Source organism: Acartia tonsa, chromosome 11 (assembly GCF_053477335.1).
Source record: "Acartia tonsa isolate MP-2025a chromosome 11, ASM5347733v1, whole genome shotgun sequence".
Lineage (NCBI taxonomy): Eukaryota > Metazoa > Arthropoda > Copepoda > Calanoida > Acartiidae > Acartia > Acartia tonsa.
Window position 1 is genome coordinate 17,420,253 of NC_137270.1, and position 23,659 is coordinate 17,443,911.

A 23,659-nucleotide genomic window follows, 5' to 3' on the forward strand; every position below is an offset into this window, starting at 1 on the left:
TTTTTTAAATGTTAAATTTTACATTATTAGTTAAGAAAGTTGAGTTATTTTTATTTCGCTTTTGCATAGACAGCGTAATTAGATGATTTTTCAGACGAACTAACTGAATTACTTTAGCTATACAGTGATTTAACCAAAAGATCCTCTAGTTTTGATGTGAAAACAGAATTTGCTTTGATAGGTCTACAACTTTTTGGTCTATTGGTTCAAGGTCCTACAGCTAGGTACATAAAAAATAGTGTAAACATAAATGATAAAAATAAAGTGTTCATTGTTGATTTTTAATTATAGATTATTTATATTTGGATTGTGTACTTTTTCATTAGAGTAAAACACTAGAGGGAGAAAGGGATAAATAACTGTATCTTCCCATAACAACCGCCTTGTGCAATCTTTATATTGGGTCATTGAAAATCAACCAATTGTGTCGCTTATATTAACACAGCCAAGTAGCATTAATTTATTGTGTTATCAAACACTTTGATTTATTCAAAGTGATATTAGTTGGTTCATTTTTGTTTATAAATATACAAATGGTATATTATTACATACTTGGATCTTACACCAGACTTTCATGTTCTCTATTAAAGTGTAACACGCCACGGGTTACAATAACGATTTCACAACCTTTACACACTCCCTCCACTCCTACTGGATGAACGAACGGACCGATAAATGAGCTCCATGCAAGCAAGCTAAAATTGACGACAATTTTCTTTTGTCATAATATCCATATTCTACATCCATTAATATACAATTGTCAATAATGGACAAATCAATTAAATTAAATGTTATGAAATTCTTACATTTAAGGTGGTTTTTAACTATTTAAAAAAGAATGAAGGTTTATTATGTACTAGCGGATTCGCCCCTAGCCTCTGGGGGCTTTGCCCCAAGAGGTAATTAAACAATAAAATTATGTGCGTGCCTAAAATTAGGTACTAAAACAAAAAAAAATTGGACCTACCTAAATTTCTACTAACCCCCCCCCCCCCTTAAAATAAAATGGTGGGGAGGGGTGTCCCACCCCCAAGAAAATAGCTTAAAATCCTCACAGGACCAGTAGGTATATTCCCTGAAGAGTAGAATCCAATCGTTTCAGTGGTTACCTAGATCTTAAGGGAGGGACAGACATACGGACGGACAGACATTAGGTACTTTGTATTAAAGACTAGCGGCTACGCCCCTAGAAGTCTCTAGGAGGGGGAAAAGTCGACCTCATCCCATTTTAGATTTGTGTCCAAAAGAGTAAAAGAATACTTTTTGGGGGGGAGGGGGGTGAAGACACCCTCCCCAAAAAAAGTTTAAAACCTTCCCAGGACCCATAAGAATCTTCACTGTAAAAGAGAACAATATCGGTTCAGCAGTTAATGAGATCCTTCGGGACAGACAAAAAACGCTTACTACTTTATATAATAGGATTAGCGACTTTAAACCTTAGAATCTAGGGGCTCTTTAGAGTAATGGGGCAAAAGCAAGTTTTGTTAGGCCATAACTTTGGTCCCTCAGGGTTAACAAAACTGGTTTTAAATTTTTTTTTATTTTAATATATGCGGAAAACTGTTTATATCATATTTTTAAAGAAACATCATAAATTTTAATAACCAAACTAATCAACGAAATCATGCTAGGTTTCAAAAATATGTGATGTTAAAAAATTTAATGAACACATTATAATAATAAATTATCCATTACCTAATCCATTATGGTAGATCTCGGCATGACGTGCGTTTTGTCCCACCAAAAAATCGTACATTTATATTCCAATAACAAGGATGGTAACATCCAGAAATAGTGAGTATTTATCTTATCGTACTATTTATAGACAGCTTTCCGCGGATATTAAAATAAAAGATTCTAATTAAAGTCGTGGCTAACAAAACTGATATTATTTTCATGATTTTAATTTTGATATTAGTTAAAAATTGGCTATAATGCGATGCTACACATTATTTTTCAATATGTCGTAGAACCGGTTCTAATTCAGCGGATATTAATCGATTTTGGAGCCTTACTGGAAACTTATAAAACTTTTATTAGGATGAAGATATAACCCTAAATATTAATATATTTAAAAATGCAATGGTGAGTTGGACGGCAGAATAAGTTATTAGTCAGGGGAATTTTCAAGAAAAAATAACAGATAATATCTCATATCCATCCGTCCAAATCAGACAGACAGACGGACAAACTTTGCTACTAGAAAAACGTGTCATTAGGATCGAGAAAAAATTCTATTTGTTAACCTCGTAATTTATAATTGGAAAATGTATATTAATTGATAAAAAAAACATTAACGTATTTTTATTTCTTATTAGGAAAAGTAAAATAAAATCCTTGTGTCAAAACATACCAATACAAAATAAAAGTTATATTACGTTTTACACTATTATATAGACCTGGTGGGTGGTCACTTTTTTTCTATTTTGGTTTGAAAGTCTTCTTTAGATAATTACGAAATTTTTTTTTCTTAATCTAGCAGCTGCGCCCATACCAGAGTAGAGCAGTGAAATTGCCTTAATCTTTACCAAGGCTAAAACTTCAACTTTTAATAGATTAAACAAATTTCTGGACCCATGTTAACCTTCTCCCAAATAGAGAACTCAATCGGTTCAGCGGTTACAAAGATCTCAACGGACAAACAATATCCTAAATTCTGTATTAAATAGGGCTAACGGATACGTCCCTAGAAGCAACTTGAGAGAATGGGGGGGGGGGGGGGCCCGGGGGGGGTTGAGGTCGACCTCCACTTTAAATTCTAGTTCTTCTAAAAAAAAGAAAAGTTTTTGTAACTCAATTCTGTAGGGGAAGGGATGTATTAAAAATTAAATATATTAGCTTCTATAAAAAGCTTCACTTTAAAGGAGACCCATATCGATTCAGCGGTTAGCGAGATCCTTCGGTACAAAAAAGACAGACAAACAGCTTACTTTTATATAAGGATAAAAATGATTTTGTGTGCTACTTATACCAAAATTTATTTTATTCTTAATCAAAATTTATTTTTAAAAATATTACTTTTTTTTCAGGCTACAATGTTATAGTTGATGTTATTGCTAGATATCTTCTAGTAATCAGTGATAACCACACTAACTTTTTGTTATTAGTTATTAGTTGTTCTTACAATAACTTTATTGTGATAAGATAAAGTTAGAATGAAAAAGCAAAATGTCCGGACATTGAGCTTAATTGGTAAGATTTATCTTTGTTGCACAGCCTTTCTATAATAATAATTGTCTGTCGGTCCTTTTATATTGAATAGAAATATCGGATACGCCCCTAAAGGCCACCAAGGGCACTTGAGGAGTAAGGGGGGGGGGGGGGGGGGGGGGGTTGAGTCTACTCTCAACCGCCAATGAATTTCTTTTTTAAAAGAAATTTTTTAAAGAATTTGGAACTTCTCTTGGGAGGGTGGTTATAAACTTTCCCAGAACCTATGAGAAGCTAAATTTTATAGGAGAATCATATCGGTTCAGTGGTTAGCATGATTTCTGTGGTAAAGACATAAAGAGATCCTGTTACTCTCATATAAGGATATTTTTTCTCTCCATTTTTTGGCTTAAAATTAATAGGTATAAAGTCACAAAATCTTATTCAGATGCGAAGCATCTCTATGAGTATCCTCTTTCCCCTATTACTGACTGACTTAGAGGTAGGGAGGGGACATTGAAAATCAAATTAAACTAGGCCCCAAAGTTTTATAAACTTCATTCTCATTCTTTAGCTTAAAAACGTCGGAGACTTACATAAAATCTTTAATAGGTTTTACTATTCCTAATTGTAATATACAAAAGTTTTAAGTTTGTTTATTGCAATTGGGATGCACTTAAATTTATTGTCCATTGTATTTTCCCTCAACATCTTTGCAAAAGCTATCCTAAAAGAAGTAGCTATAAGTATTAGAGCCCATACATAAGACCTTATAAATGACATCAGATTTTTTCAAGAAAATTAAATGTTTCCATGTAAAATTTTATGAAATGAAGTTAAAATTAAACATATATATAACATTTGTAAACACATTAATTATTCACAAATTCCTTTTAGTAAAATTAAATTCACAAAAGTTTCTGAGGTTAAACACGAATTAAGGGATGGTGAGTTTTATGATGATAACAATGATGGCAACATCCATAAATGCGAAGCTTAATAAATCAGAAAGCCAGATAAACATAATAATTTGGAAATATTCAACATTATTAAGGTGTTTAATTATACTTACATACAGAGGTAAATTCTTAAAAATCTTTTGCCTCACTAAAATTTTAGTGAGGCAAAATTATCCCATATAAATTTTTAGCGAGCCTCACTGATTTTAGTGAGGCAAGTTTTTTTTTAAAGAATTCACCTCAGGAATAGGATGCTTTTATGGACTTGGACATACTTTTATTTTAAGACTTGAATTCATAGTTGCTGATAACATTTTCAGTTATGGTCCAAGGTTATTTATTAGGATTAAAATCACTTTATTTTAGAATTCATGGAAAATTGTTTGTAATACAATGCAATTTTTTAGTATGGCTTAGAACCGGTTCTAATCCAGCGGATATTAATCGGTTTCAACTGGAAACCATATTTTAAAACTTAAGTGAATAGGTTGACAATATCATTTAAAAACCAAAAAATCATCAATTTTAAAATAGACTTTTTCGTATCGTTTAAGAATTGCTACGTGGATTAGGTTAGGGTAAGTGGTTATGTGAGCCACAAAGGGTTAGGGCTTCCCTAATTTGCTTTGAACTCTTTTAAAAACAAGGGTGGATTGTTGATTGTTAATATAAATAATTAGTTTCTTATATTAAAAAATAAACAGGACTGATGAAAAATTAAAAGATTTTATTTTTTGAAACTTTTTTTACATGTTACTTTATCACTGAAGATTTTCACTAAAAAAACATTTCATTAAATATTTTGAACAGTTGAATTTTAATATTAAATGCAAGCTACCCTTTATGATTTTTAATAAAAATATACTAACTAGGTACAAATGAGGGCAATAATTATAATAGTTATTTATCGCATCGTATTATAGACAGCTTTTCGCTTATATTAAAATGAAAAACTAGTATTAATCTTAAGATTTTAATTTTAACATTCGTGGAAAATTGTCTGTAGTACGAATCTATACGTGATTTTGCAGTATAGCTGAAAAACGGTTCTAATCCAGCGGATATTAATCGGTTTTGAAGCCTTACTGTAGCATTTAATTTTTGGTCTGTTTTTGGTTTTATATCCTTTAATATAAAGTAGTAAGCGTATTTTGTTTGTCCCGAAGTATCTCAAAAACCTCTGAACCGATATTGTTCTCCTTTACAGTGAAGCTTCTTTTAGGTCCTAGGAGGGTTTTAAAATATTTTTGGGGAGGGTGTCTTCACCCCCCTCCCCTCCAAAAAAAAAATTGTTTACTCTTTTGAAACTCAAATTTAAAATAGGATGAGGTCGACTTTTTCCACTCCTTCCTTGAGTGCCCCTCGAGGCTTCTAGGGGCGTAGCCGCTAGTTATATACATACTATTAAATGTTGAGCTCAAGAACACTTAATTAATGATGCTTATATGTTTAGTAGAAGCGCAGCTACTCTAAAACTAGAATGTGTCCGTAAATTAATTCTAGAAATAGAGAAAAGTTGTAGTTTTCAATGAGGACATTTCTTTCCTTACATCCTTTTTTCTCTTTCTTCTTTCTCTTTTGCTTTCTCGTAGGAGAGTGTTGGTAACCTCCCCCAAAATATTTAAAAACCTTATCAGGACCAATGAGAAGGTACACTGTAAAGGAGAACTATAACGGGTCGGCCGATAGCGAGATCCTTCGGTGAAAACAGACAGAAAAATAGACACTCTGTTACTTTAAATGTATTGAACATATATTACCACCGAACAGTTGCCGAACTTTAGTCCATTTATGGTTTTTGTACTTTGCTACTAAAGAATGTTTTCTTCTTTGTTATAAGTAACATAGTACAAATCTTTTAACGTCATTAGCGCACTATTAGAATTATATATTTGATATATTTTTAGGTTTAGTTGCGTAACTATAAATATATTTTTAAATGTTTATGTCTTTAGCAGCTACAGGTGCTTAATCATTCGCAGGCAATCCGCTTTAATATGACGGCTGATCGCAGCTAAACGTCTAATTTTCAGCCACGGATGCTAAGCCCTGAAAAGTAAAATAGATATTTATTGATTAGTGTAAATATCCGTCTTTATGTCTATCCTTCTGTCTGTCTAGTAAAATTCCGTAAACGGCAGGCAGAACGTTCGACAATTTTAGGCAAAAATTATTGTTGGCCTCTGCAGGTATAATGCTATTTGACGAGGTGTCCCCTCCATGAACCAACATATTATTTCTAGGATTTTACACCAGATTACCATGTATTCTGATAAAGTGAAACTCACAGATGGCTAAAATAAACATAACACCCTTATGCCTTAAAAAAAACTTCTTCCACCAATTCAAAGCAAAAATATCAATGCTTTCTCGTCATTTATATGGCTTTGGGGACCACCAAATTAATAGTCTCCAAAATGTATGTTTGTGTATTTTTTCAGCTTTATTTTTTTAGTGCTAACAATGACGTACCTTCTGATCGGCGCGGCCATCTTCGACAAGATCGAGAGTGGTGAGGAACAAAACCAGGCTGTGGCTTTAAAAGGTAAATTTAAACATCATTTTGCAGCGCAGCTGCTCTATAGCAGGGCTAGTACGTTCGTCTGTCTGTATGTGCTTTTAGCTTGTATAATTTAGCTGGTAGGAATTGACTTCAACTGGCCTACCATTGGTCAATTAAAATGTATACTGGCCTGCCTTTGGTAATTTAGTCTATGTTAAGTTAGATAAACGGACAACACTGGAGATGCGATCCTCAATTTTCAAATTCTTTGAACGTACATATGAGACTTTTACAGAAATGCTTCGCATCCACAACTATCTATCTATGCTTGATATAAAATCAACACTATATAGATCATATTATGAACCTTTGATTGACACGTGCCCTGCAATTAACTAGTAGCACTCAGGGGCAAGACACAATTACTTTAGCTAGGCCCAAGGCATTATTTGTATCAATTTATGCATTCATAGGCCTGTCTCTACCTATATGACACCATATATGGGTAACGAAAGCCTATTCATGGTAATCTGTATGTGATTTGCTAATAGTATATGTTTATTAAAGATATTATGTTTATAGTTAATGTAATCATATAAACAACCAGTACATATATGTATGCCTACAACTATGCCTGATTTACGTCACATATTAACACACAGATATTTAATTGCACAGACAAACACTAAAATCCTGGTCCAGAGCTAATGTTATAGCATGTACCTCTTGAATTTATTCAGTTATTTACTAACTCTCCTACCATCAACTTCTCTTTCTGGCTTTAAAAGGTAATGACTTAGTTGTTTGGCATGCATTGTAGTTTAAATTTAGGCCCCTTAGTACTTAGCATGAATTGAGCTCAGGCCTTATGTTAGAACTCTAACACTTAGCACAATTCACTGCTTGGGACTTAGGGCACATTTCTGTCCTACTCTACTTATAATTTTAACACTTATCCTGTAAATATTTTCATACTTAACTTATGCACTTGTGATATAAATACACTTTATAAAAACATTTTCCTTCCTTAATACTTAATATACTTATATGATTCTGATCGAATATCAAAACCAACCATTTATTCTTAGGTTAAAGCAACATAATACTTCGCGTGGGTCTTTTGTTGAGCTTCCACCAGCTCAACCAAATTCGTATTATACTTGTGGGAATAGAGGGTTAAGCATTCTAAATAAGCGAACCGACGATGAGAATGTCTATGTGTATTGCATTAAAATTAGGTTTTAGTAGTACTCATAGAAGAGCGGTCTCCATACCTAAATATGGACAAACGCCCCATTCGCACACACAATGGTGCAACTTACCGGTTGTATCTTAGAAAAATTTACTTCATAAATTTTTTTCTTTTTTTTCCTTACCGTACCCGAACCGCCTAAGGCAGGTATTTTTACCAAAATCGAATAATTGTAGCTATGGCAAAATCGGATTTACCAAAACCTGTGATACTATTTGAGAGCAAGGTTAGGACTATGAGGCGTTTGAAGAGATAGGGACTGAAAGGCACGACACAAATGCAATTGAGAGCCTCGTGTACGAGCAGTTGCACTAGCTGACACTCTAGAGGCCCTAGAGAATGCTAGCATATTTGTGGCCATTGGTCGCCGCCCTATAAGGACACTCGCACTGGTTGACACTCTAGAGGCCCTAGAGAATACCAGCACACCGGCACCTCCATGTCCGCCTCTCTTTAGTAAAACACTTGGGTTGGAACAATCTATGATTGAGCTATGTGCAAAATTTTGATTTCTGGACTTAGTCAGAATTTTGAAATTTAGGAGTTGTGCTAGGTGGCGGAGTATATATATAAATCTTCGGACTTAGTATGATTTTTACTTATTCGGAAATTCTTTAAGTGTTGAAATACTTGAATCTTTGATACTTAAACCAGAACTTATTAAGAATCAAGCATGGAGTAACTTTTCATTTATAAGCTATCAAAATACTATTTGTAAAGGACCATTTTGAACTGCCTTATTAAATGAAAACTTAGGAGCAAATCCTATAGAACACGGGAAACGCTGTTAGTTGGGATACATATTGTCTTTGGAGCCATGTTTCTGAAACAATATGCCGAAAGCAGTTAGTACTCTTGAGTCGTAGTAAAGGGCCAAAAGATTATTACAAACTTGTAGCATTTATACTCAAGTTAAACTGTACTAATACTTTGGTGCCGTTAGAACCGATTTTCTGAGATTTGCACTTACTTATACATGCCTAGGACTTATATTCTTAATACAATTCTGATTTATACGCGGACGTATCAAAATAACCATAGCCTCCAAAAATTTTGAGTTAAACAAAATATTTCAAAGTCTCAAAGATATTCTCAACATCGATCGGTTGGAATGATATAAGTGTAGACAAATTGCTGTATGCAATCAGAGAAATAACTCCAGAGACTTCCTGAGACTCTGAGCAAAATATTCCACTTTTGGACTTAGCACCGTTTCTATTTCTTTTGTTACAGAGAGAATCTCGAATTTCTGGACTTATAATAATTTCTATGAAATTGTGAACTTGGTTGGAAATTTACCAAAATTCGGACTTGTAATAATCACGATTTTTCCAACTAGATTAACAAATTTCATTTTCCACACTTAAAAGAAAATTTTGTCTTAGAGTATTTTTGTCTTAGCCAAAATATTCCAATCATGGACTTAGAGAGATTCTATTTCTTTTGGTGAAGGATAATTCTAACACTCTAATACTTTATAATTTTAAAAATCCTTAACTTAGCGAGATTTGCATTTAGTCAAAATATTCCAATAGTGGACTTAGAGTGATTCTATTTCTTTTGACTTATAGGCAATCTCTAAAGTAGCGTTGTGAATGAACTGTTAGGAAATTTCATCTCGGACAAAATATTCCACGTCTGGACTTAGAGTAATTCTATTTCTTTTGTCTCAAGAAAATTCCACTATTTTTTTTTGTACTTAGCATGATTTCATTGAAAGATTTTTGGACTTAGTCAAAATTCACTAATTTTGTACTTGGTATAATTTCAAAAAAAAAAAAATTTTTTTTGACTTAGTCAAACTTTGCTAACTTTTTGTACTTAAGATAATTTTTGATTTTTTTCCCTAAGCCAAAAATTTATTGATTTTGTACTTAGAATAATTTCATTAGAAACTTTTTGGACTTAGTCAAAATTTTCCAACTTTGGACTTAGAGTGATTCTATTTTATTTTGACTTAGAAAGTTTTTAATTCAATCTTAACTTAGAAAATTTTCTTTTGTTTGTATGTTCCTTACAAACATAAACATAAATACAATAAACAGTTCACTCAACAATAAGTAGGACATGAAAACTAAATTTTTACTTGCTTTGCTAATGCTAAAATTTCTATTTCATGTGCCGCCAGAATTCAACAGACAACTTGAGAAGAGTTATAAACCATCAATCATTAGTGATAGTGAATATTAGTGATTTAAAAGTATAGTCAACAACCTAAGCCCTATATGTAATTTAAAAGCACACTTATAAGAGACAAAGTTCTAGTAACCAAACGCAGCAAAAGGTTGCAGCAGCCTATCTTGGGAGTCTTGGGACGTCTCTAAAAGAAGTAGCAAGTAATATTGGAAGTACTCTACTGTCTTTATACACATCCGGATTAAAACAAAGAAAGAATATTTTCTTTTTATACCATTGAGAAAATTTAATTTTACTTAGGATTATTAGTATAAAATCTATAACCAAGTAAGATAAAGTGTGTACATATAGTTCATAGTCTTTATAATCTAAAATTGTTACCTTTTTAGAAAAAAAAAAGTGCACTAATTCAGCTAAATTTGATTTTCAATAATATTTGACCAAGCAATAACACCAACTTTGTAGTCTACTTTAAAGAGTTTGATTGACAACTTCCAGCGTATAGATTGATCACCTTGCGTAGGATATCACACTTCAGTAAGACACATAGAATATTGTGTTCTCACTAATTAAGTAGAGCACATCCGGTCTATAATAACCTTGAAAACAAACTGATTATATTCATATATATAGGATAATCTAAATTGAGTCTCAATAATATAATTATAAGGATTGAAATCACAAGTGAAGCCCCGTAATAATTCGCGAATAATACTTAGTAGGATTGGTAGGCATACCCTAATACAACTATAAGTATTGGGTGCGAGATCTTTGATATTCAGGCAAAACAGTTGCAATACTATTAGAATATAGACGATCCTTTGGGAGTGAACCTTAGTAAGTTATATTCATAAAGCCTTACAGGAATAAGCAGATTGTAAGCCACATATCCTTGGAGTGAAGTAAGAATTCAACAAGGATTATAAATTGCTGTTTTTCTCAACAATAACATTTGCTAGGAAAAGTCGACGCCTAAGCAAATAACAGTTAATTTGTGATAGTATATTAGCATACCCAAATTAACTTCGCTGCAAACTTTAACATTCTATCTAACCTTATAGCTAATTTGTATAGCTAACTAACCCACATTAGCTTTGTAAGCAAATATAGAATAAATCTAAGTAAAGGTGTTTCTACAGTTGAGCTTAATTAAGGTTAAGAGTGCATTAGCGCACACTCCAGAATAAGATTCCAAGCTCACACGCAAGCATTCACGACGTAGAAACAACTGTAGGTGAAGTAGACAATACATACTCATCTATATTTAACAATTTTAAAAGGAAAATTTGTTATTGTAAACAATTCCTGATTGTTTTAACGTTAAGCGCATTAGTCGGTTTCTTTTTGTACCTCTGCTATTTAAATCCTAAAATAGTACAACATCTCATAAGCTTCTTTAAAGAACTCATAGAAAGCTTAAAAGCTTTAAGCTAGCTGTAATGCCATTATTTAATAAAAGTAAGAAAGATGACAACGCTGAGAAGGCGAACACTCCACGTCGAGGACGCTCGACGACGCCTGGAAGAAGAACTCCGTCAGCTGATGCAGCTTCTGCAGGAGATGATACACGAAGAGAGGAACCAATGCCCAACCAGGAGGAACCAGAACAGAATGGTGAGAGAACCAAGACGCCAGAACCAGACAGGGAATCTGTAAGATCCATACCCATGCGAGAGGACTCACCAGACGCACTGATCAGAGATCGATATGTTAGAGCAACACTAGCCGATCCTCTGGGAAATTTCCTGTTCCCACAATTCCTGGATACAATAAGACTTTGTAACCCCAACCTACGTGTGGACTCAGAAATGATGAGGAACTTCTGTACCAACTACACACAGAGTATGAGGGAATACAAAGAGGAACAAAGACGTGAAGTTGAGTTAGAAGCCCAGTGTATTGTACAAGTGGAGAATGACAAACGCACTCAACGACACTTCAGTAACTTCACCAACCAAACTGGAATTAAACCACCAAGCAGCTATGCAAGTAAGAGCACCCTAAGCAACGATCAAAAGCTTAAGTTAGCCAATGGAACCTTCCCTCTCAAGCATTGCTTCAAAGGAGACGGCAAACCACCCTACATTACTGATTACCTATCAGAGATGAACACTGCTCAGGAGTTATGTAACCTCTCAAGATCGGAATTTGAAACCTTTATGCTTAGAACCACAACTGGGGAAGCATATACGACTATCCAGCAGAGTTTCAATCTTGGACTATCTATTGAAAGTGTCTACAATAGCTTACTGCTACAGTATGATATACTCATCAGCCCACAGGAAGCTCAAGCTAAGCTGATAGCCTTTAAGGGAACCAAAGCCATGTCATTCCCTAAGCTTGTCAGCACAATTCAGAATCTTGCCAGCAGAGCCGCTGTTCATTATACAGACAAGAAGGAAAGACAGAATGTATTCAACATAACTGCAGTGGAGGCACTCAAACGTAGCTTACCAACAAATAGCCGCAATATAGCATCTGAAAACCATCACAATCTCACACATGATCTTGGAAGATCCCCTACATATCATGAGTTGACCGCTTCCATGTATCCTAGAACTGAAGACCTAGATCTGGACCTACAGCAGAATGGTGTATCAGCCAGTTACAATGGAGACTTATCGCTTCATAAAAAGACGAACAACACCAACTACTCACATGACAGGGATACAAGAATGAACAGAGACAAACAACCTGCTAAAGTTGCCGCTACGTCAAGCTATTATAAAAGGCCAACAGTTAGAGAAGTTACTGCTAAACCAGCCTATCCTAAAACCTACAACAGAGAAAACAGGGATAATAGAGATAGGCAACCACAAAAGAACACCAAACAAGATTATCATATCTCCTATGGTACATCCAATAAGCGCTACTGCGGTGCATGTGGTCAAAACTCCCACAAAATATCCGATGGATGCAGACTACTGTGCGATGACCAAGGACGACAATATCAAACAGCACTAACATCCGGATACTGCCCAAGCTGTCACAAGAAGTATGGCAAAGACCTATACCACGCGCAACACCTATGCCCTGGACGACCAGCAATGATGGAACTGTACCATAGTGGTAAAGTAAGACCTGGTGGTGTGTTTAGACAGGCATATGAAGAATGGGTTGAGGCCAAAGCCAATGGACAATCCAAGGAGCGTGGCAGAACAGGTAGAGTTAACGCTATCACCGTTCGAATGGATCCAAACGACCCCAAGATTTTAGCGGTCGATAGTTCTGCAGCTATCATGGATGAAAATAGGAAAATGTACCTGAACTGTTCCGGCTGTATGTCAAATGGAAACTACGATGTATACATGACAGCTTTGTTTGACTCAGCAGCAGACAGAAATATCATGTCAACCAGCTATTTTGGTATGTTATTTGGAGTACAACAAAATGAGGTTAAGAACCATCTGGAAAAGAGTGACATGGTTCTTGTCAGCTATTCTGGACACAAAATCCCAGTAGCTGGAGAGATAACTCTCATGATTCGTCTCACACAATTCTCAGGCATCTATAGACCAGTACCATTTATGATTGTACCTGAGGAACACAAGAATGTCACACCTATGATCATTGGAATGAACGGCATTAGAGATCTCCAATTAGGGTTGACTTTCGTTGCGGATAATCACCCGCCAGCACCATATCTATACTCTATGTTCCATCCTGGGAGAGTACTAGATAGCCTGTTCTGTTCTGATTATGAGTTACAACTCTGCACAGGGACAATAGACAAAATTGAGCCTAATGAAACTCAGACTATAGAAATGAACATCAACCATTTCTTCAACTTAGCTCCTGGAACAAAAGTCATTCTCAGCGATGACCACATTGCTAATGATAGAAATGGAGGAATCAAAATTCAACCTGGCCAAACGCAACTGACTGTCAACAACCGAGGACAACTTAGTGGAAGAGCAATGATAACAAATGTCACTGAACATGCAATCACTAACACTGTTATCACCGGATACTTGGAACCAAGCAACCAATTTGTAGTCAAGGAGATCACCACAGACTTTGATTTTACGCAATCATTCCTACACAATGTATCTGTGACAACTGAGCTAGATGAGATTGTACAAGCCCTGGAGCGACACGCAGAAAAAGATACGGCTCCAGCCATCAATCAGATCTCACTAGATACCACATACAATGCAGTCCAACTCTTATAGCTACCAAAATACAGCGCCATCAATCTGGTAGAACGATCTTTCCCTTTAGCTGATGGATATATACCGAATCCTACAGCTATAAATAATGACACTCCAGTACCAGGAGTAGCCTTATCTGATTACCGATCTAATATTGATGAAATTCTAACTACACCAGATCCTGAAAAGAATAAACTTTTTGAAAATAGTGATGACGTTATTGAACTTGGCTTAAAACATATAGCTGAATCTGATAACCTCATGGACTACGTAACAGAACCTACTGGCTACAGTGTGCCTAAGGATCAGTTTGTTAAACCAGAGGATCTTGTGGTGCTGTCAGACTATCCACCAGAGGTAAGACATTATATAGAAGACATATTCCTAAAATCTTACCCTGAGATCATATCTACACATTCTACTGATAGAGGTAACATGAGTAAATATCTAGGCAATTATACAATTAGACTAAAACCTGGTCAAACTTTACCCCAGCATAAGAAATTATATTATTTATCACCTGTAGAGAAAATGCAAATGCAATCTATCTTAGAGTTTTTGTTAAAGAACGGCACCATTGAAAGAGCTAATTTGGATGGGGATTCCTATAACAACTATGCAAGCCCAGCTTATCTGATTCCAAAGTCGGATCAGGGGAGCTGTCCTCGTTTAATTGTAAATTTTCAACAATTGAATCCTTGTCTGCAATCTGAACCTGCACTGCTACCCACAGCAGAAAATTTGATTCAGTCACTAAGGGACAAATTTGTGCATAGTAGTAGTGATATGGCTAACGCCTTTCATAGTATAACGCTAGAACCTTCTTGCAGAGACCTAACATTGTTTGCAACCCCCTTAGGAGCTTTTAGACATGCATCCTTACCAACCGGCATTAAGACTTCACCTGAAAGTCTATCACGCTTTATGGAAAAGATATTACACTGGGAATTGGTTTATGATGATAATGGTAATGTTGTAATGGATGGTGATTTAGCCAAAATGGTATACTCACCTATCCCAGAAGTCCAACACATTTACGATGATTTCATTGTCTCAACTGAACTAGCTAAAACTAGATCAGAATCATTGAATATACATTTTAAGATTTTGAAGAAAGTTATGGGGAGAATACACACGCATAAAGGAAAGATTAGTTTAAAGAAATCACAACTTTTTAAAAGTAGGGTAAATTTCTTTGGGTTCTTCATTTCACATAATTATTGCTGTGTAGATCAAAGGCGAGTACAAAAACTTCTAAATATTCCCATGCCTACTGATATTACTATAATGAGATCTTTTATGGGAGTACTACAAAGTATGCATAAACATTTAAGATTTGATATTATGGCTCCTACACATATTCTAACTTCACTTACTTCTACTAGAATAGGTAAAACTTTTGTCCCAACTCCAGAACAAAGACAAGCATTCGAAGACATTAAGAAAGCTTTAGCTTCAGGACCAATTTTTAGCAAATTAGTTAACCTATCCGCACCTAAGATTATCTTGTCAGACGCAGCCGGCACCTCAACTGGCTCATATTCGGCAGTCTTAGCGCAAATAGTGACACCAGAATTACAGGCTAAAACCCTACCCCCTGGGCTAAACTTCGATGACCCTGTACACCATGTTATTTATGATAATAGGTTACCAATTTTACCCCTACCTTTGCAGAATGAAGGTGAAAACATTAAGGATTATGCGAAGCGTATGTCTGAAGATGGACCACCTGAGTTTGAATATTTGGCTAGTAAAACTTTGGGCTATCCTGAAGACACTGTACACAATAGTCTCGGGATATCTTTACAATTGCTTCTAGAACTAAATAAAGTTCAAACACCTTTGACCACTATCCTACAAAGAGCATCAAAAATTATACGTTCTACAATGTTGAGACAGAAGTATATTCAATTTATATTTAATAATGATAGGGATAAATTCTTAGAATTTATTCGCAAACTAGAGCATGGATATGTATATCTAGATCCGCAACAACTCATATTTGAAGCTCTTAGTGTAGCTATGTACCGTCCTGTGATAGTTATCACAAATATAGAGGGTGCCAAACCTGTCACTCAACACTGTTCAGATAAAACAAAACCCCCTTTTGTATTTTTACTATATGGACACAAAGAGCAACACATAGTAAGACCCGCAATGGTTTCATCAACCAATAGCTTTAATTTAAAATCCTTAGCGTCTATGTTTGAAATTATCGCATACACCTCAAAGAAAATTACCGTTGCTGAGTCAAGATTACATATCATAGACATTGAAATTCTAGGAATTATTTATGCAGCAAACTCGTTTAGAACTCTAATAGGTCCAAGCTGTGAATGTACTTTGTTAACAGACGCAAAATGTGCTTATTATCTCTTCAATCCTAAAGCATTAACAGCCGTTAATAAATTGAAGAGGTGGAATACCACTCTGTTAACTCTAATACCGAAGCTAACAATGTCTTTCTTAAGAGGAGAAGACAATTTGGCAGATTTCTTAACAAGGGCATATAAAGCTACTTTACCAAGCATTAAAAAGGTAGCCCTACCTAAATTTGTTAAATCTGGGTTTGAAGATAACTTACCCCAATATAAAGTTTGGACTATTGAAGAATGGACACAGTTCATTATGGATAACCCCGACTATTTGGGTTATGATGAACAACCCCCACAGCCAAAGCAACAAAAACCCAAAATCACCATAAATTCACTTGCCGCAGAACATAGAGTTATAGGCAAAGTACTAAGACCTTTGGAAATCCTAAAAGAAAGGATTAGCATAGAAAATATAATTGCAAACCAAAAAGAGGAATACTCTGATATTTACACACGTTGTCTAACCTCTAAATCAAACACCTACACTTATAAAAGACAGAACTACGAACTTAAAGACACGATTCTGTTTACAAAAATAAAAGGAGATTTAAAGGTTTATCTCCCAACTAAACTATTACCAGTGTTAGTATGCTATACTCATCTTTTGTTAGTACATAGTGGAGAAATTAAAATGCTTTTGAATATGCAAAATTTCTTCCACCCTAACCTTAAGAAATATGTTAGAAATTACACTAGATCTTGTTTAAATTGTCAACTTCAAAATTCATCTACAAAACTAGAACAAGTAGGAACTTATAGTACAATTTCAAGACCTTTTGAATGTGTAAGTATTGACTATATACAATCCTTGCCCCCATATCGTAGTTATAATCATATCCTCACTATAGTCTGCCAACTAACAGGAATGATTCTTGCATATCCCATGAAATCACTCACATCCCGTGAATTTATAAACAAATTCATGTTTTATTTCTATCCTAATTTCTCCCCCAGACAAATATTGTGCGACAATGCAAAACCATTTTTAGATAAGCAAAATTTAATATTCTTTGCTTCTATTGGCATCCGAGTTTTGTATTCTACTGCGTACTTTTCACCCTCTAAAGGATTGGTGGAAGCTAGCAACAAAGTAATAAAATGGCCAATCATTAAAATTTTGGCGCAAGACTCAAAAACCTCATGGGTATATCTACTACCGTTAATAGTCCGACAATATAATTGCACTAAAATACCAAAAACCGGATTTTCACCCATGGAATTATTATTCGGGACACGTAGCTCCCTGTCTAAATTGTTCTTTGGAGCAATAAAACCGGATGAATATCACCCTGAAATAGCACGCACAGAAGCTTATGTGCAAGACCTCTCAGACGGTATACAAGAAAACTTGGACATTTCAGCAAAAGCTATTGAAAAGGGAAGGGAGGCAAGACTAAAGTATATTAACAAAACCCGCATACACAAACAATTTGATATAGGAGATCTTGTCTTGGTTAGAAATAACACTATTACACCTGGTGTTAACCCCAATCTTAGACCTATCTATCATATTTCACCCTATAGAGTATTAGATGTAAGCCCTAACAGTTGCACGCTTGAAAGAATTTCTGACAAGAAGACTGAAATATTTAAATACTCTTTCAACGAAATCAAAAAGTTCAAGCCAATTGACGAACATTTTGACACCCTCCCAGAGGAAATAAGGGATATTATCACAAAGCCTTATAATAAACTCACAAATCAAGAGATAGCCACATTACTTAAAAATGACACACTTCCGCTTATATTTCCGGTTAATTCAAAAGATCCACAACCAGGAATACGCGCACACTCACCCTTAGAAACACGAAAAGAAGCGTCACAAAATAAAAAACCATTAGATTCTGACTCGGACATAGAGGACTCAAGTGACGACGAGGACATGACACTCGATTCCGTATTCATTACCGGAGGTCGACGACTTAGGAAAATAAATGATAGACATGTCAGATTTCGGAATGGCACAAGTTCACAACCATAATTTACATTTCCATTTACCCTGGAAACTTGTGAACAATATGATAATATGTTATTCTAATCTGATAACTAAGTTATCATATTCATGTAAATTTTCCCACTCAAGGTTATATATTCAGTGGTAAAATATACATCTTTTCTCTTCAACGGGGAGACCAACTATATGCAATATACGTCGACTAAAGAGTCGATCCCTTCAAAAACACTTACATAAAAAAAAAATTTTTGCATATAGAGAGTTTTGAATCTGTATAGGCAAACAGAGTCAAACGATTGATACAGATTGTACAAAAATACGAATGTTACAAATGTTAAATACGCACCCTAAAATATACACAAAAACTATTTAAAACATTTAATACAAAATTGTACAAAGTGTACAAACATAGCAGTACTAATAGGCAACCTATATATATACGCCTTGAATTATGATGAGTTGATTAGTTATTAGAAACTATAACCACTCTACATACAAAAAAAATATGTCAAAAACTTTAATTATAACTTCGGACAGGAAACGCCCACTCAGAATTTTAGTAGTAGTAAACAATAACGATAACTTAAATTTTACCCTGAAATTGAGTCAGTTTACTATAACATATCCACAAGTGAGGAAATCACCAACCTTGTGAAGTACTACAGTTATCACATAACACGTAAGTCTTAACGGAATATTTTACAAAAGTTATAAAATGCAAACTAGATTCCGAAAGCCTATGCCTAGATCACAACGGGTTCTACATGAGACCTTCGCAAACCTAGTAGAATATTGTTATAACTTGCTTACGATGATTAAAGAAATGTTAGCGTTTAAAATTAGTTGTGGAATCAGCCAACCTAGTCGTATTGTACGATACTTGCACTGTCGTATACTTAGAAACACTTATAGAGATGCATACAACCGTTTGGTTATACGGTATAGACAGCAAGAGTATAGAAACCGACAGACTATAACAGACGAATTACGGGCAGTAGCACGCCAAATAGAGAATCTGAGAGACACAGTCCTTCTTATTTCTGGACATTGTACTCTCCCCACTATCCACGAAGAATAAACTAGATTACAACTGATCCTTATAATCTGAGTTCTAAAAACAAAGACGTACGGACGTATCCTAACGATATAAAAGTTTTGCATATGATAAAACCTTTTGTACATATGTGTATTGATGTAAAATACTTATATTCTCATATATCTCTATGTAATTATTGGAAACGATAGGAAATTAATTGCATAAATCATAGTAGAGATATCAAAAAGAACATAACAAGAAAATTTGTTATTTATACAAGTTATCATAAACCAAGTGAATGTAAGCTAAACTAAGCACCTTGCAAAAATAAACTTTAATTATGTATCTAACTAAATTAAGGAACAGACAATAATACTTATAGAGTAGCTACGTAAACGGGAGTTGTACACAACAAATACTAAATCAGTAAATAACAGTGTATACGCTACTTAAAATTGCTATATTTATTTAAACAAAAAGTAAATAATCTTTAGAAAGGTATAAAAATTTTGACAAAATATTTTCTTTGGTGAAAACTTAAAATTAAATCAATTTTGAAAACAGAACATAAACTTTTATTTTTACAGTATTTGAAAAACATTATGATAGTAAGAAGTTTTCTGACAATTTAACATCTTAGTTAATATAATTTGGACATAAGCTGTATATTGGCACATAATAAAACTTCGAGATTGCTAATACGATTAATCAAACGCTAAATGTTGAATTTGTACATATAAAAAGCACATAGCCTAACAACAAGCCAACGTGAGCAAAAAAAATTTAGCTCTACTTGTTGGAATTAAGACTTAATTTTAAATCTAAAAGGGACATAAGAACATTTTACCTTGAGACTTTAAACTTTATGACTATTGTATTGAAATTTAAAAGGGAAACGCTTTTTATTCTAAGCCTTACTAATTAAATAAAACTTCCTTAATGAGATCATCCAATCAATGATATTACTTTAATTACTTGAGTTACAAACAGCCTTTACATGAGTTTTCTTAAAAATACTTGAATAAGCGTATGTAAATGATTTTGTCTAAACGTCAGTCTTTCGGTCTACTTAGATATTGGTTACAAAAAAAAATATATATGCTATTTACAAGTCCTCTCTATATCACAGCACAATTAGAATTCACGATTAATGCACAGGGATGGATATAAATGAAATTTAGAGAAAAGGTACTGAGTTGCGAGTTCGATTAAATATCTATATATACATGATCCTTACAAGCTAACAAGAATGAATAAACTGCGATATAAGGCTGCAATTACAGTTGTTAATATACTATTGAGAAAGAAAAAGGATTAGTTCGCTTACGAAGAAAGTAATTAAGAATTGAATGAAGCTTTAAATTATGGGCATAAAGAAAATACAACCTTATAATCATTTCCTTACATACTAAATATCCTTACAGACTAAACATATATATACATAATATAATGGCAGAAGTGTAAATTAATGTTTGGCTTTGTACAGTATAAAAAGGTCATAATGTCTAATAACAAAAGTCTTTACTTCATAGTGATTACTATTTTGACTAGTTACATAAGAATAGAAAATCTGTAAATTTAGTCACATGTTGTCTAAAACTGGTCATTGTCTTAAAATTTGTATGTCATAGTTTCAACCAAGCTAACAGCGCCACTTCACGGCGTGCGTTTAGGGAACATGGGACCCCGACGTCGAGGGACTCCCTCGACGCCGGAATCCTCTGTCCTGTTGTTATCTGAGGAATGCGTAGCTGAATTGAAGCTACTCTCCGCTGATGTTATCTCTTCCAAGATAGCAGGCGTCGGAGTACGCATGGAGCGGCGCAAACGTTCTAAACTGAGGACCCGCAGTGGAGTGGGGTACTCGATCTCATCAGTCACCGCATTAAATCTAATCGGCGGAAGATCGGGGTCCTCGATATCGTCAACCAGTGGGACTAAACTGGCCGCATCCTAAAATTAAGAAAAGGGACATTATTAGACAACCATGTTAATAAATGTTCACAAGAAAATTTATCAACGTTTATCCATATTGTTTGTGAGTCAATTTTTATACATCTCTAATACTTTATCCAGAATCTTGATATTAACTATTAGGAAGGAATTACACCATAGTTAAAGTAAAGTTATTGTCTAATAGCGTAGCTATCTGAGCTAAACAGCCTATTCTAAGTTACGTAATTTTTGCAATGAAGAAATATTATAAGAGCTTATCAAACTTACCACAGACAAATCAGCTGCAGATGGAGATTCAATGCGACTTAAGCACATAATAGAGCTCAAGGAAGAGCTGTCGCTGGATACCTCAGCTGTCCTCTCAGAGCTGACTCGATTACACCTCCCCATATTGGTGTAAAACTGTGCCAGGGGGATGGAGTTGGTCGCCTAAAATATAATAAATCTTATTAGTTTAATCGCAATACCAACAATGAGTCTAGAAAAATCAGGAAATGAGAATGCCTAAAATCCTGTAAAGCTATATGATTAGGTAGCAATTCAACCCACTTTATACTAGAATTAAAATCTTAGATCGGTTCAAAAATGCTTATGCAACCATACATTTTAAGATTAATATTCTACCAATAAAAGAATTTTAGTTGCAAATACCTCTAGATACGTGTACACATATACAGCCTCTTTCTGAAAATTAATAGAAAACAAAAGCATGGATACTTACATGTAAACGCTCTGTTTGATCAACAATCAACGGACGGAAGCCAGGACTTCCCGTCGAGGTTTCCAAGCCCACAGGCACACTTCTTCCAGTAATCCGATCCTCAGTGGCAGACAAACAGTGTACGGCAAACAGGCCAATTCTGGACCTCACTTCTGCTGGAGTCGATGGACTAGCAGAGGGAGCCTAAAACAAAAGGAAAACATTAAAGTCCTGATCTAACATTTAAACCCCAATGAGAAACGTACGGCACGAGCAAACTCTTAACTTTCCCAGAGGGAAATAATATTAGGTTGCTACTTAAGATTTTAGTAATGTTAACTGGTATCTCAACTTAATTGCGGTAACCGAGCGGATTTCTCTGGCGACATAAAATGACGACAAACGGTGAGCGATATATATGGAAGAGCCGAAAGTCAATGTTGAGGAAGTGAGAATAGGACAGAACAACCATGCACCAACATGATGCTTTATTAGACAAAACGGGTGGCTAGAAAAAAAAATTATACAAAACAAAAAAAAGAAATATACAAAAGAAGAAAACTCACCTGTGTATCCGACAGAATATCATCAATCTCAGAGGACGCGGCTTCATACATGGTGTCCGACGGCTCCACAGTTGGCGACATTGCCCCAGCTCTAGTCCTGTTGGTCCTGTTACTGCAGTGGAGAAGCTCAATGGTCCTGATGCCTATGTTTCGGAGGCGCGTACATACATCTCTTATCCAGCGAGCCAGCGACCTGTCTGAGGTGTTGTCAATACGTGTAAGAGTCTCAAGCCCTACAGCGCCGAAGAAGACCACTATAAGAACACATGAAAACAAGCCAAACCCCAACAACATGTTAATTAAGCCATCCATGTTGAAGGTGTCCAGACTCGTCTTCTGGTCTCTCCCCAACTCGGCAGACCCAGAATCACCTCCGGCAACATCGTCACCAATGTCACCGCAGGAGTTCTGCATCACCGAATTGAGGAGAGACCAGATGATTTGTATCGTTCTACTAAGCATCAGTGAGAGATGCTCGTTGCCGAACATCTCCCCTTGATCCCTTTCGGACTCTACAGTACTTGTGCCCCCATAGTCATCGACAGCAGCAAGGCTTGGCATCCCAGACTGGTCGCTGTACACTGAACTCGAGTCGTCTAAGGAGTTTTCAAGAAACGAGGAATTGGCAAGAGTGGCCGCAGCCGCCCTCATTGATTCCTCGAATCTTTCCTTAATATTCTGATGCGCGTCCAGGCTGTCAGGCACATACATTATGAGCGAATGTAAATTTAAAATAGAGGACTAGTGATTCTGAAAGGCAATATAGTAAAGTTGATTTTATGAAAAAGACTGTACACACGAATTTTTGTATTTTAAGCAACTATGGTTGAACCTCCTAACCATTAAACTTTGATTTATCATCTAAAAGTAAAATTCTTTAAGTTAAAGAATATGTAATTAATTTTACATGATTCAACGCTT

General features: G+C 35.1%; 1 protein-coding gene across 1 annotated transcript in view; it reads left to right on the forward strand.

The window, feature by feature from the left end:
- Positions 1-3,033: 3,033 nt before the first annotated feature.
- LOC145331595 (two pore potassium channel protein sup-9-like) overlaps positions 3,034-23,659 on the forward strand; it is a 74,932-nt gene continuing 54,306 nt past the window's right edge. Inside the window, exons 1-2 of the mRNA XM_080176343.1 lie at positions 3,034-3,192; positions 6,565-6,654. Of these exons, the coding sequence (XP_080032469.1) occupies positions 3,156-3,192; positions 6,565-6,654 (127 nt within the window). The 5' untranslated portion in view covers positions 3,034-3,155. The remainder of the gene's footprint in view (positions 3,193-6,564; positions 6,655-23,659) is intronic.